At 46.6% G+C, this 15192-nt stretch overlaps 1 protein-coding gene and 1 pseudogene across 1 annotated transcript in view; one reads left to right on the forward strand and one right to left on the reverse strand.

Annotated features, from left to right (window-relative positions):
* Nucleotides 1-8905, forward strand: part of RpL4 (ribosomal protein L4) — a 28214-nt gene extending 19309 nt beyond the window's left edge. The window contains exon 8 of the mRNA XM_075693706.1: nt 8671-8905. Coding sequence (XP_075549821.1) covers nt 8671-8865 — 195 coding nt within the window. The 3' untranslated portion in view covers nt 8866-8905. The remainder of the gene's footprint in view (nt 1-8670) is intronic.
* A 3721-nt stretch (nt 8906-12626) lies between these two features.
* On the reverse strand, nt 12627-12747 carry LOC142583814 (U2 spliceosomal RNA; annotated as a pseudogene).
* Nucleotides 12748-15192: the final 2445 nt, after the last annotated feature.

Raw genomic sequence — 15192 nt, forward strand, 5'->3', positions numbered from 1 at the left:
ATGCGCTGCTCCGGCCAATCAGCACTTCGCATCGCGGGAAAACGCCAATAGCTCCCCAACTGCGTTGTCGATGCCATTTTGCAAGGCGGAAAAAAGAATTCACGGTCAGAATGACACTAAGATGGCGCGGGCAGGCCGCATGGGCCGGGAATGGGGCGCGCACGAAGTTTGACTTTATTTCGGCATTTGCGCATGTTTTGTGGGCTGCGGTGGCCTCAAAAGTAGCTTTTTTTTTTTTTTTTTTGGTACTTCGTGGTTGAGTTAGGCACTGATACATACAACGCAAAAAAATGTTGTTTTTCAAACATCAACTTTTTCGCGATTTTTCAGTTTTCGAGGGCCATGTCCCCACCTAAGAAACTGTATTTAAATGTGTCTGTAAGGGCAAAATAAGGCGAGATGTTTAGGCGATGGTGGCTTCTAGTATTAGATGGTTTAGCAGGAGTTAGATAATAATCTCATGAAATCTGGCAAAAGGAGTTAACGGGGGAAGCGGGGATCAGATCGCGATTTTCGCGGAAAAAATCTATTTTTGAAAAGTACGCTTTTCAGAATCTACAGCATCATTTCTATCTTTTACTGAAATATTTCACTGAAAAACAAACTCTAAGCACTAAAAATATATTTGTCGGTGCCGGCGTCCACACATCCGCCCGAAATCGCGAAAAGGCGCGACTGCTCGGCTTTCCCGCCACGGAGCGCCGCCATTTTGGTATCGTCGGAAAGCCCTACTCTTTGACTCTTTCTCCCTTCCCTTCCTCCCTTGCCAGCCAGCAAGCACACAAAAAAAGAAAAACAGGAGGGTGGCAGCACAGAGCAGCCAATGGCTGCCGTGCCCCGATTGGCTCTGCGCCGCGGCGCGTTGTAAGGCGCCTCTTCATTGGCCGACGCCGCGGCATAATGGCGGCTGAGGCAAGGAGCGTCTGCTTTTGTCCGCTGCTGGGAAGCCTTTCTGGCCTTTCCTTCTCTTGTGTTTCGAGGACTTCGACCTCATGCAATGGATCCGCGCACGTTCGAAAAGAAGTACCGGACGAAGCATGCCTACGGGAAGCGAAAACGCAAGCCCGTCACAGCAAGGAAGAAGCGGCGATTGTCAGCAGGTGGTTCGGCCGAGCCGAGCGTCCGTTCAGAATCGGCGGAGTACGCGCCGAACGTGCTGTGTGATCTTGCGCCGAGTCGAGCACCAGCCAGCGATAGTGAGACCAACCATGATCTTGCGCCGTCGATGCGCGGGCGCTGTGTTACTTCGCCGGTGACGATCGACATGCCAATGACTCGCCATACGCGAGCGTCCCGCCATACGCAAGCGTCCCGTCGCAAGTTCGTCCAGCACAGATCACGGAGTGGGCTTGCAGCGGTCATCGCCGCCCAACTGCAGAGCATCGGAGACGCGCTTCTGCGGTGAGTCATTCAACACCGAGTTGTCTCCGCAGCCAACAACCGCCAGTGAAAGCAGTCCCATGCCATCGACGAGTTCCAGCACTTCGACGGAGCTGCAACGCGGGCGCACGCTCGCTTCCGCGGATGCGCCGGCGGCCGTCCTTGCCTCTCATCGCAGTGTTGACTGTTCGCCCAGTGAAAGTCGCACTATTCAAGCTTGCCTGAAAACACGATTTGTGTCCGCGGAAACTGCAGAACTGCAAGCGTCGAGAGTTGGTGAATTGCTTCGCACGGTTTCAGCAACGGAGCGCAAGTTCGGGCTGACTGGCTCACAGGAAAATGCCATTCCCGCACTTTCAGAAGAGGAGTTTATGCTTGTTCAAGCTGCTGCTTTGAACTCGCTGATTGGTTTCCCGCTTTGCCCAACTTGTCAGCAGCCTGGCCTAGCAGTGCACCGCGAGACTGAACTGGGGCTAGCAGTGTAGCTGGTACTTTTATGCATTTCCTGTGGTAGTACCCTACAGTCTGAATGGTCCTCACAAAGGAAGAGCGGCTCTAGAGCTTTTGAGGTCAACATCAGAGCTGTGCAAGCAATAAAAAGCATTGGGAAAGGGCCAACTGCTCTTAATGACTTCTTGGTCACCATGAATGTCTCGCATCGTGGGTTACACCACAAAACATATGATGAGCACCTCAAAAAGACTTTCAAGCCTGCCGCAGCGGCAGCTGCACACATCTTCACAGATGCTGTAGAGGCAGTGAAAAAGGTGTACACTGAAATGGAGACTACATTTTCAAAGAACATCACAGTAGTGTATGATGGCACATGGTTGACACGCGGCCACAGCTCCCATACTAGCGTAGGCTGTATAATTGAATTCCATACAGGGCTTGTGTTGGACTGCGTAGTTCTGTCGAGCTTCTGCCTTGGGTGCAGCCTATGACACGGCATGGCGTTACGGGATCTTGCGAGACCTGTCGGAGATGGGAATCCGTGGAAATATGCTGAACATAATTGAAAGCTATTTGTTGGATCGCAGCTTCCGCGTGAAAATCGGCAATGTATTGTCGCGACCTTTTATTCAGGAAACAGGTGTACCCCAGGGAGGAATACTCAGTTGCACACTCTTTATCGTTAAAATGAACACACTTCTTCCTTCACTGCCACCCGCCATTTTTTATTCCCTCTACGTAGATGATATACAGATAGGTTTCAAATCTTGCAACCTTACTGTGTGTGAAAGACAGGTACAGCAGGGCCTAAACAAGGTGTCCAAGTGGGCAGACCAAAATGGATTTAAAATCAACCCGCACAAAAGCTCTTGTGTTCTCTTCACAAGAAAGAGAGGCCTGGTACCTGATCCCTGTGTAGAACTGGGTGGACAACAAATTCCCTTCAAGAAAGAGCACAAATTTCTAGGTGTTATTCTCGACTCCAGGCTCACTTTCATTTCACACATAAAATATCTTAAAGAAAAATGTCTAAAAACCATGAACTTACTTAAAGTTCTATCCCACACTACATGGGGTAGCGACAGGAGGTGCCTGTTGAGTCTCTACAGAAGCCTAGTTAGATCACGGTTAGATTATGGTGCCGTAGTGTATCACTCTGCTGCACCGAGTGCGCTAAAAATGTTAGACCCCGTTCATCATCTACGTATCCGCCTGGCCACTGGCGCGTTTAGAACAAGCCCGGTGGAAAGTCTATATGCAGAGTCAGACGAGTGGTCACTACATTTTCAGAGAACGCACATCAGCTTTACCTATTTTCTCAATGTGCGCTCCAATAAAGAACATCCGTGTTTCAAAACTGTCAATGACATAACGTGTCAAACACTGTTTCATAATAAGCCCTCCATGAGACTTCCTTTCTCACTGCGTGCAAGAGAACTTAGCACGGAAATGGATGTCCCGGTTCTCGAACACCGACTAATGCCTCCAACTAAGCTATTACCGCCCTGGGAGTGGCAGGTGATAGACTGTGACGTATCCTTTGTAGAGGTCACAAAACACGCACCTGACATCGAATTCGCTATGCATTTCCGCGAACTTCAATCGAAGTACAGCTGCTCTGAATTCTACAGAGACGCGTCTAAATCACATGCTGGTGTATCTTATGCTGCTGTTCGTCCCTCTCTTTCTATATCTGACTTACTGAACCCGCAAACAACTATCTTTACTGCAGAAGCTTATGCAGTACTGTCTGCAGTAAGACATATACAGAAATTAAAGCTCGACAGAGCAATTGTATACACAGACTCGCTAAGTCTCGTAAAAGCGTTAATTTCATTACAAAAGCTTAAAAATCCTGTATTCATTGAACTTTACTCCCTCTTATGCAGTATTTATATATCACATATACATGTAGTAATATGCTGGGTACCTGGCCATAGAGGTATCGAGGGTAATGTACTGGCTGATAAAATGGCCACATCACTCACATCACTAAACACTTCTTCTGCAGCTGCTGTCCCAGTCACAGATCTGAAGCCTTTCTTGCGTAAGAAACTGCGACAACACTGGCAACGCTTGTGGAACGCAGAAATAAACAATAAACTGCACGTTATAAAGCCACAGCTAGGTTCTTGGCCCTCCCCACCAAAATCACGGCGAACAGATGTCCTATTCTGCCGCCTCCGAATAGGGCACACATTTGGTACACACAATTTTCTTCTTACTGGAAATGAACCGCCAACCTGTGGTCGATGTGGTGAGAGGCTGACCGTCCTCCACGTCCTCTTGGAGTGCCGCGAAGCCGAACCTGAAAGAAAGAAGCATTTTCCTCTTGCATATCGTCATTGCATACCTCTTCACCCAGCTATGTTTCTTGGTAAAGAACCATTTTTCAACACCAAAGCAGTCCTGAATTTTTTAAATGAGGTTGTCCTACATGTTATGAGCCCAATAAATTCGTAGCGCATCCTCTCTCCAGAGGATGCCGCTGTGATAGCTGTTTTATATAGCACATGCCTCCAGGCCCTTGTGTCTCAAGGGCTCTAACGAGGCCATGGTGCTCTAGTTAATTTTAGAAACCTATGCATTTTTTTTAATATATCGTATCATTATCTTGCAATGCACATAGTACACGTCATTTGTCATCGCCATAATTTTATTACACGTACATTTTACGCACTTTACAGTGACTATATTTTAGGCCCCTTTACAGCCACGTCACATCAACTTCACAGAATTCATAACTCCACTGCGAAATCACTAACACCTGCATGGCGCTCTTTGGCCATACCTGGCCCTTGCGCCAATAAAAACCACACATTCATTCATTGGGTGCAGCCGACAGCCAGCAGAAAGTGAACCCAGCTATGCTGAATGTAAGCAGCAACACCAGTGCCAGAAAAACACTGATGTGAATTCTGGAAAAATGGAGGTTGAGGCTGCACTACAGCTCTTCAGGCGCTCCTTGAGCAGAAATGATTTACATTACACAAACATAGTTTGTGATGGGGACAGCCGCATGTTTCGCACTCTATGTGATGAAGTTCATTGTTTTGTGCAGCTATCTAAAGAAGACTGCATAAATCACGTGAAAAAACGAATGGGGGCTGCACTTCGCTCTTTGGTAGCCAAGGCAAAGAAAGGAGAGCCACTAGGTGGAAAGGGGGGCCTGACACAGCAGCTCATCAAAAAACTGACGAACTACTATGGCCTTGCTCTGCGGAACCACTCAGAAGTCGAGGAAATGCAAAGGGCAGTAATGGCAACATACTACCACATCACATCAACAGATGATGAGCCCCATCCTTAGCTGTTTCCCCCTGGCCCCCTTAGCTGGTGCAACCACCGATCAGCTGAGGCAGAAGGGCAGCCAGCACCAGCTCACAAGGACAAGCTTTCAGCTAAAGTTGCTGAAGCACTTCTGCCTGTGTACCAGCGCCTCTCAGACCCTCAGTTGCTGGCCCGGTGCAGAGGAGGCAAAACTCAAAACGCAGCTGAGAGTCCATTCAGTGATATGGTCATTAGTATCAAAACACCAGCATGCCTCACTGTTTGCCGTGGAAACAGCAGTGCACGAGGCAATTTCAAGGTACAACTCGGGCAGTCTGAAAGCTTATTCAGACCTGTGCACAACATCGGGCCTGCGCCCTGGTGCCCTCTCTCTTCAGCGGGCTGTCGAGAAAGATTCCCAGCGAATGAAGAAGGCACACAAAGTCCATCTCCTGAAAGGACAGAGGGCTAAGAAGTCACCTGCTACCAAGGACACCAAATTTTACAATGCAGGAGCATTCTAGACAGTGTGTGCCAGTATGGAACTTTGAAGCTTGTTTTCTCTAAAGTTTGTTTTGTGCTTATCACCTCGCTAGTGGAAAGCATAGCACGGCAATGGGAGCACGGATTTTAATCCTGTTTGTTTTGCTGCAATTGCTGAAGTGTGCCTTGTGTCAAGACAGTCTCAGATTTACCATTTAGGCTCACCATTTTTTATTACACAATAATTGGAGCATGATACATTCGAAACACAAAGAGAAGGTGCATACTATGTCATTTAGAAGAGCAGAGAAATTAAAAAAACAAATTAAGAGAATCTTGACTTAGACTGTAGTTCTTAGTAACTATTAAAAACATTTACAGACCCATAACCCATTTTGCTGTCACGCTAGGCTTTCCACGAGCAAGCAACATGTGAGCAATATATAAATGATGACAAAATAAAAACTACTGAAGATATTATTGTGAACCTTTGTAGCTGTCTGTTTGATGCTATTTCAAACCTGTCTGCCAAATTTCATCACTCTAAGTTAAAAAATGAAAAAGTTTGTTCCGATCCCCTCATCCCCCCTTAATAATACTATACAAAAACTTTAGAGATTCCGTGCATCAGCGATCTGAGAGCGGTTGCAAGCCTAGGGGTGGAAGCATTACAGAAGGTGAAAAATCTCAATCGAACCTGCGGCATATGGAGCAAATGGCTTTCTTTTGGGTGGCCTTGTCTTGATTAATGTCACATTGCTTGCGCGGAATCCAGGCAGGAGAAGCATATTCTAGAGATTTATACATCAGTAGTTTAGTATTTCTTGGGGCCGGCGTCAATGTGTGGCGCAGATAGCCTAAATTTTTCAGTGCCTTTGATGTTATTAAATCGATGTGTTTGGACCAAGGCATATTGGGCGTGAAAACAAAACCAAGGTATTTATATTCGCTAACGCTCTGAATGGGTATAAACATGTTTACGTGGTAATCGTCGGACCGTGCGGCATGGCACCTTGGTGTCCTCTGTTTTCCCGACACAGATTGCCAACATATGGCAGCTTTCCTGCACTAGAGCATGCCAAGTTAGCTGCACAGTAGTGAGTTCAGCGGCCACCACGATTGCAGGCAACCAGCCGGCCAGCTCCCTGCCGTGCCAGCTACCCAGCCTGAGCATGCTGCCACCAGTGGCGCAGATATCAACTACAGCTTGTTTTTCACACAGAACAGTAGTCAGTAGAAAGAACCAATGTCTTCATTTTATCTTTAGTGACAAGCGAAGAGCATCGTCAAACCTGTAGCGTGAATGAGAGCTGTTATATGAGGCAAGTCCAACTCTGAGCCCACGTCCGGCTTCAGTGTTTTCAAAACGGTGCATCTTGTGGTCGTCGGCAGTTATTTCTTTAGTGCCTTACGGTGCGGCTTCACAGTTTGGCTTGCATGGTTGACCCGAAAGACATTTTGTTAGCTGACAGGGCAATGCACAGTGTTGCTGTAAGCTTGCTGCTAGTTCAAATTTGCATTTTCGAACATTCTGGAAATAGTTGCGGTGCATCTGTGTGCACAGCCGCATGCATGCATCGCCTCAGCAAAGCAGTCTTTATTCGAATGTAGCACGACCACAATAGTAATGTGATGGTCGACTTTACATTCACTCGGAATAAAGAAATACACTGCCGCGAGTGTAAGATGAACGGAAAAAGAAATTGTGCCTTTATTCAAGGAATCCCGGAAACAAGTTCTCTTCACTTGTCTGCGGTGAAGGCAGAGCTTTCCTTGGGTGGCATTTTTCGGACGATCACTTTCGGAAACAGTTTCACTTTTGCATGACTCAGCTAATCCCTGCACCGAATGCCGCAAATTATATGGCCAACATTACTCTTGGCAATGTGCGAAGATAGCAAGCTCAGAATAGTGTCAGAAAAGTCGGGGATGCATTTGGAGCCAGCTTTCCTGGTGCTTTGCCAAGCTTATCTTCGCCCATTGCCATGCCCCTGTTGGCCGCATACTTCGAGGAATTCGGTGCAGGGATTGCCCTAGAATATCGAGTCATCTTCTGTCCAACTCGTTTGCAATTAAGCACATAAAAGACTGCATGACCATATCATTCTGGGGCAGTATCAGGCCCCTGCAGGGTCCACGGAGCCCTTCTCGACGACCTCGCATTTAACGAGGGCCTCCCTCTGGTTCCATCTACAAATTGTCCACTAATTCACGTTACCCGCGACGAGGTTTCCCAGTACCTCTGTCAAGGAAATCGCCCGTCTCTCAAAGTGGGCGTCATATCTAACACAGTTGGTCGCCATGATGTAAAATGGAGTTGCGGGAAAGGCCGCGGGGTACTGCAGCACGCACCGTAACTAACACCACTTGTATGTTGATTCATGAAAAAAAAAAAATAGCTTTGACTTTGTTCAACTTGTCTATTGATTGGATCGAGACATACAGGGGCAGGTTGCCAACATAGCACTAAAGACTACGGGATTTCAAATGTTTGTTTTCAATTGGTCAATTTTGCCGTCATGTCACTGAAATGCAAGGGTCGAGTTCAAGAACAGATAATCGTGAAAAAACTCACATTTACACAATCTAAACAAAATTTACTCGAAAACGTGTCTGTTGCAATTGATAGCCTGTTATAGCTGGGTCTGTTAAAACTGGAATTTGTTGCATAAATTGTATACGCAGACCGAACTAATTGTCAAGAAAAGTGTTATATATCCGAAAGTATGCTGTATGCGGATCCATTCTAATGGGCAAGAAATGTATATGGGCCTACCTGTGCAGCAGCAACGCCAACTTATGGAACCGCTGTATGACAACTTTCTGCCAAGTGAATATTTAATGAAGTAACTTGATAAACATTTGTTTGTAGTGTAGATCATTCTTTCTGTGGCTGCAGCGCAGAGGACCTGTTCAAAGCGTACAGGACGGAGTCTGCAAATGCTTAACAATAAAGATTTGGAGTACTAATACAATATTTTTAACCGAATCTTAGTTCTAGCATTTTTTATTTGCAAGTTGGAATTCCTGAATATAGTGTGGTTTGAGAGAGAAGTGTGACAATGGTTATCCATATCTTTCTAGGTGAAGCTGGATGAGAGCAAGCTGAAGCCGTGGCAGCTTGCACTGAAACAATCTTTCGAGACTCGCCGGGCAGCCGCGATCAAAAAGAGGGGTGGCAAGGTCAAGGACCCCGCTGCCTCGAAGAAGCCCACAAAGAAGGCTGGCGCCAAAGGCAAGGCCAAGAGCACAGCCAAGACAGCAGCGGCCAAGAAGTGAACCAAACTGTTTCACATAAAATAAAGAGGGTCCCTGTGCATTTTTTTTAGTGCTGTTCTCTGTTGGTGTACAGCCTGTGATGTCATGCATGTGGTCCGGTAACCTTGAAAACAAGAGAAACTTGTGACAATAAATAGCTTCTCTATAGGGTGACCATTTTTGTTTTACGGAATTTTTAAAAATCTCCTGGGGCAGGCAGCATAATTCTTGAGCTTGATTATTCAGTGGGGACATTATTAGCATGAGAAATCAAAACACATCCAAATAAACTAAAATTCAATAATTCTCAATTACTTTACCGCACATATTGCGATGTACTAATTGTAGCTAGTGAGCATGCAAGACTCCACTTCAAATTAATTTCTACTATGACGTCAGTTTCCAAGATATTTCCCAAAGTGTGGGGTGAAATACATGGGCATTCCGTTACTTCAGTGATTCACTGCATCAATGTTTTTCTTTTTAAAGTGGAACAGTGCATTTTTGGGGCAACATGTCATTTTAGAAATCTATTCGAAGTGGATATGCCTTGCACTCGCTGGCCACAATTTTTCAATTTTCAGCATGTGCCATACAGTGCAGTTAAACACTGATAAAGCGAAATTCTTGATATAACGAAGTATTTAACTTTTCATAACCTTGTGCATAGAATGCCATGTATTTTGAACCTCAGTATAACGAAGTGTGTACAAGGTTTCATGGTAACGAAATTTCACTGCTGCCGCAGAGGAATGCCGAGATAATGGAAACTTACGCGGACGCAGGTGGTCAAATGATTGAATTACAAACGACTGCTGGCAAACGCACCTCAAATCGCGCGACAAGAGCGACCGCCGACATGGAGCCGCTTGATGTTGCGAATGAAGTCCATATGTGACGAGATCATATTGTGCACTGTGCTTTAGGTGCGAGTGTGAGACAAAAGGGGTGGCTTCACGAGTGCCGCCTTACCCGCACGAGTAAAGAGGGGGAGGAAAGCGAGCTCGGGGGCAGAGTGGGGGGTGAGTTGGCGCGCGTCTCGGCCGGGGCTGCGAGCGCATGCGCAGCCGTGCACCCTGTTCTAACCCTAGTAGGCGTGCCGAGACGGCGTGCCATTTCGTAAGCTGTCTTGCCACGCGTTTTGTATTGGAGGTTGCGTAATCTCGAGTTTCGTTGACGATCGAGAGGCCGACGAAGCATTCGCTTCCCCCTGCCGGCGCTTTTCCTGATAGCGTCGTCCCATTGCGGGTGTCGATATCGGCCGCGAGGGACGGAGTGTGTTCGAACGCGTGGCTGACTTCGCTTAATTCATACCGCCAAGAAGACATCGTCGACGTACGTGACCTGATACAGTATCATCCGTCGCCGACTCCTAAATTCATCAAAATTGTTCTCTCATTCAAATTTGCTTTTTTTCGATTGCCCTATAATTAGAGAAATTCTGCGGCCCCTTTATGTGTCAGAAAAATCGATCAGCGACTGAGTTTATTTGCAAAAAGGTCGAATTTCAATAGAACGAAGTAATTTGCCGACTTCGTTATATCGAGGTTTAACTGTAATTCAAAAGATAGTGGATCTTTTGTTAACTTATTGATTCTGTGTTCCGATTTCTCGTGCAAGTAATCTCCGCCTCTGAATAATCCAGCTCAAGGGCTAGAATTGCGGTATCTGCCGCAGGCTATTTTTTTTTAATTCAATAAAAATTTAAAGAAATGATCACCTTGTCCTACCAATCGCATGAACGAAAGCATTGCAGTAGCACCTCGGTACCTGCCGCAATAGCTCAGTTTTGCTGTGGCGTTTCGTTGCCGAGGTCGTGGATTCGCGACCGGCCACATTCCGATGGGAGCAGAAAGCAAACACGCTCTTGTACTGTGCACGTTAAAAAAGAACCCCAGGCGGTCAAAACTAATCCGTAGCCCCCCACTGTGGCGTCCCCCGTAATTGGGTCATAGTTTTCGCATGGAAAGCGCCAGTATTTTTTTTTATCAATAGCTCCTTGGAACGGGCTATTCTGAAATAAGCTACAGTCCAACGCACTTATCGCTATTCAAGTGCAACGAACAAACATTTTATTTTAGACAAAGAAGCGCAGTCAAACCCACTTTTAGCATTGCCGGTTTTAAGAACCTTTGAATGTAATAAATGAGTAGCTGTCCCACCCTGAACGTTTGTGTGTTCTGTGGTAAAATAAACCACCTACTACGACGTTCCTATCTATACAGCTAATATACTTGCTCTAGAGTAAAACCTCGGCAAAAAAAGTAACTGCGTCGCCGCTGCCATGTTGTTACCGATAACTTTCGTAACACTACAAAATAAGCAAAATATAAAGCAATGCCTAGCATTTATACATAGCACGTACGTATGAACAATGTGTAAAATTTATTCCGTGTATCTTTTGAAAATGCCGATGGCTATTTACAAAATTTCTGCGGTGCGTTTCAAAGCGCCAACATACCAATGGCAGGGTGCCTCATTGCGCACCTCCTCCCCCACTTCACGCAGAGTGGCGACATTCTTTTGAAGGGACCGATGCAGACATAACCACTGCGACACCAGGTTTTTTTTTTTTTTAGTTTTCTCGGCACGCTCTGCCATTTTTCATCTCTCCTCCGACGGTTAGCAGCCGTCGCACGCTTTCCCAGCCGAGTTGCGTCTTTCGCAATGTCTACTATAGGTGCTGTGTCCAGCAGTGTGAGATGACTGGTAGTGGTGATTGTTTTTATTTCCGAGAAATCGAAAAAAAAAAAAGAAGGCTTCTATGGATGGGTAATGTTATGGTTGTAGGGCCCATTCAAGTACTTTTTTTTTTACATTTGATGTATGCTCAAACATGTTGCAAAAGAAATTATCTTCCTATCATCATTAGTTTGGGAGTTACAGTGAGTTTTCTAACCCATACCCTCGTATTGCGAAACTGAAAATCAGTACTATTACTTTTCTATAAATATTATTAAGAATTTTTTTTTTCGTTTTATTGTGTCGATGAGCAGCCACACCAACAAAATGAGACTAGCGCATTTCATGGATGCTCCAGCTATGAAGCTGGTGCATGTAAGCCTCTATGTTGTCTGACATCTTTCACGTGGTTTGAAAGATTTGTTTACGTTTTTCTGAAAATATTTTGCTCCACGTACCTCACATTATGCAAACTTTGATAACTTTTTTTCTGAATGAATATTTTGATATGAAATTTTGCACAACCATTCATAGAGATGCATGCAACCAAGTCGAACAAAAGAAATTGATGCAATATTTTTGCATTTACAGCTCATCTTGCAAATAAATTTCGTCCAAGTTCGCAATTTTTTTCACTTTGCTTAGTTTTTCGAACATTACTTCCTTAATATTTATCACGTTGCATTTAGCGTAGTTCATTGCTTAGGCACTTAACTACATAAAGGCCAAAGCTATAGTGTACTAGAATACGACATTATTCTAGTACACTATAGCCAAAGCTTTACTCAATTCAGCAATTCATTAGTTACTTCACATTGCTGGCGCGACTAGCACTTTTATCAGATTTTACGACAAAATTACCAAAAAATCAACTGGACCATTTTCTGCCCTTTAATTAGTTTAATAAGATAAATAAGACATGTCTATTGAGGCAAAAAAATATAGAAATGCTGGCTTTCGATTTTTTTCGAAAAACCTTCAACGGGACAAGTGGCACACTGAACGCCTGGCATGTGTGCAATGCGAGTACAGCGTGGTTTGCTTCTTACAGCGAAGCTGTATACCTGTACCCCACATTGCATTTGACGTGTCCGTGGGCAAAAATGTGGGCCGATCCCAGAGGTAGTGCAATACCGGGCCGACCCGCAGCAGAGGCGAAGCAGGCTTCAAGCACTCTGCCCTTACTGCTATTCATAAATTGAAAGAACTAAATCAAGATTTTCGTCTATTTTTCACGTTTGGTCGACAATAAAGGTGAGTGTGGGCCGATCCCGGAGATTGTGAAATACAGTGCCGACCTACGGCGGAGGAGACGCTGGCTTAACGCGCTCCTGCCCTAATCAAATTTCAAAGATCCCTGACAGCTTCTCACGCTTCCCGGCAAGTGCGGCATTGTAACCGTAATGTTTACTGGGAAACACTGGCGGCGAACGCTATGCACGAAGGCAAGCTTTCTGGTTGAAACGCGGCCTCTTGCGTGGGCCGATCCCGGAGGTGGTGCACAGCCGCGACAAGAACGTTGCATCATTTTCAGGTTTCTGTTATTGTTTTGCACCTTTAATTTTCAGTCTGAGAAGATTTAATACAAAAGGCACGCGCTGTCGCTGTTTTTTTTTTTTCGTGTCATTTGTTTGTGGGGCTGTCATTCTCAAAATTCCGAGAAATAACTTTGTCAAGTATGTAAGACAGGTATGAGCAACTTGAGTGATAAAATGGTGCGGCAGCATGAACCGCATGTCATATATTAAGGCGTGGCATATACATATACCTAAATATATACGGGAATTTTCGCTCACGGGGGCTCCGCTGCGGGACATCGACAACGGGTTTTCTGCGACACGGGTTAATAAATGAAATCGATCAATATGTATTGTTTCAAGTCGGCGGGCATACTATAATCGTTAGTGAACAGCGCATGGACTCACGAGCAGGAGGCAGTTGCCATATATACGCAATGGACAAAATGTATGTGCAACCATGCATACACCCTTGACTCGCAAGAGGACAATGCCACCGACTGCGGAGATGTCTGTGCCGTAGAAACCATAGACGGAATGGTAATATCCACCGTATATATTATTCTCCAGGCACACTCAAGTGTGATATCGAGAAGTTCATGACAACACGTACACTTTGCATGGTTTAGCAGTGATGACAGTGTACCCCTGTGATCATCATTGGAGATTTCAATATGGACATTTAAAAACCAGACAAGAAATGGTTTACCCAGCTTGCGCTAGAACAGTTTGGTCTGAAGTACCACACCAATCCAAGTCACTCAACAACGGTCGTGTATAGATTTATCTTTGGGCAATATTTGACACTGGGCTTGGCAATGGAAATTTTAATCCAAGTAGCATGACGTCATAAAGCAGAGTGCACAGGCCTTCTGGCTTGGCGCGTTTTGATTTGGCCTTATCGAGGCGCAGTTAGAACGCAGGCAATAGCTTGCGCGGATAACACGGGTTTCCGAGAGCGAGGGCGATTTGGCGCCGGGTAAAGCCCCCTAAACGTCGTAAAGCGACACTCTCCTCCTAGTTTCTCCTCTCTCACGCTCCCTCCTCGACCGTGGCGCCACCTACACTGCTCGAGCATAGCAACGGCGTCAACATGCGCTCCTTGCCACTCCGTAGACGCTTCTCGAGCAAAAATGGCGCTGAAGCAAAGCGCGAGGGCCCACGTGAAGCTATTAGGCCAATAGAGAGAGAGAGAGAGAGAGAGACGTGGCTATTGAAGGAAAAAGGAAAGGTTCACGCTATTTTCTGCAGCCCTTGCGGGAGCACGGCTCAGCGTCAAGGGGGTGGGGGGAGATAGTGGGAGCAAAGGAGATAGGAGAGTAGGGGGTTAAAGTGTCGCCATGGCAGCGGCTGAGCAGACCGGCAGGAAGGGCCTAGTGGGTCCGGCAGGAATGGTAATCTGGTGAAAGGCCAGGGGGCGGTGATCCAGCAGGAGCCAGATGCGGGGTAGGTCGAGTACCCTAGAGTGGTTTGGATAGCCGTGAGGCTATACGTCTTTGCATAAAATCCCAGAGTCTCGCCGAGAGCCCCGACAAGTCGAGGTACTCGATGACACTTAGGGGGGCTGGTAGCTCGTTGCGACCAGGGAAGAACATGTCTTCCTGCCGTGCAGAAGGAAGCCCCAGGCCACGGAGTAAGGCATTTAGGAGGTGAAACTCCCGTCAGCGCGAGCGAGCGCGGGCGACCAGATAAGGTCATAATTGTTGTATGCACCGACGGGACCGTATACAGTGGCGGCGCCATGCGGCGCGTCGTAGAAGCCGCAGCGAAAAAAAAATGCAGCGCCCGGGCAGGCGGCTTCGGCCCGCTCTCAACGGCGGTATAATTTCTTTCCAGGCCGCCAGCACGATAACGGCTGCGCGATAACGGTGACTTTTTCTGGTCGCCGTAAACAGCCGAGTTTCCACTCCTAAATGTTTCTTGCTCCGTGCCCCAGGCGTCGGAACTCCTGCAGGAGGCGGCCACGCTGCTGCAGGTAAGCAGGGCAGGCCAGCAGGAGGCGCAGGCTGGAGAGGCGATGAGGCCGTGCCGGTGGCGGCGAGCACCCGTCCAACAGCAGCCAATCCTCAGTCGCCCTCTGGGCAGCCCGCGACAGGGGAGAAAGCATCGCCGTGGCGCTAAAACCCCTTAACTTCGTAAAGTAGTGCCA

This window comes from Dermacentor variabilis, chromosome 5, assembly GCF_050947875.1.
Source record: "Dermacentor variabilis isolate Ectoservices chromosome 5, ASM5094787v1, whole genome shotgun sequence".
NCBI lineage: Eukaryota > Metazoa > Arthropoda > Arachnida > Ixodida > Ixodidae > Dermacentor > Dermacentor variabilis.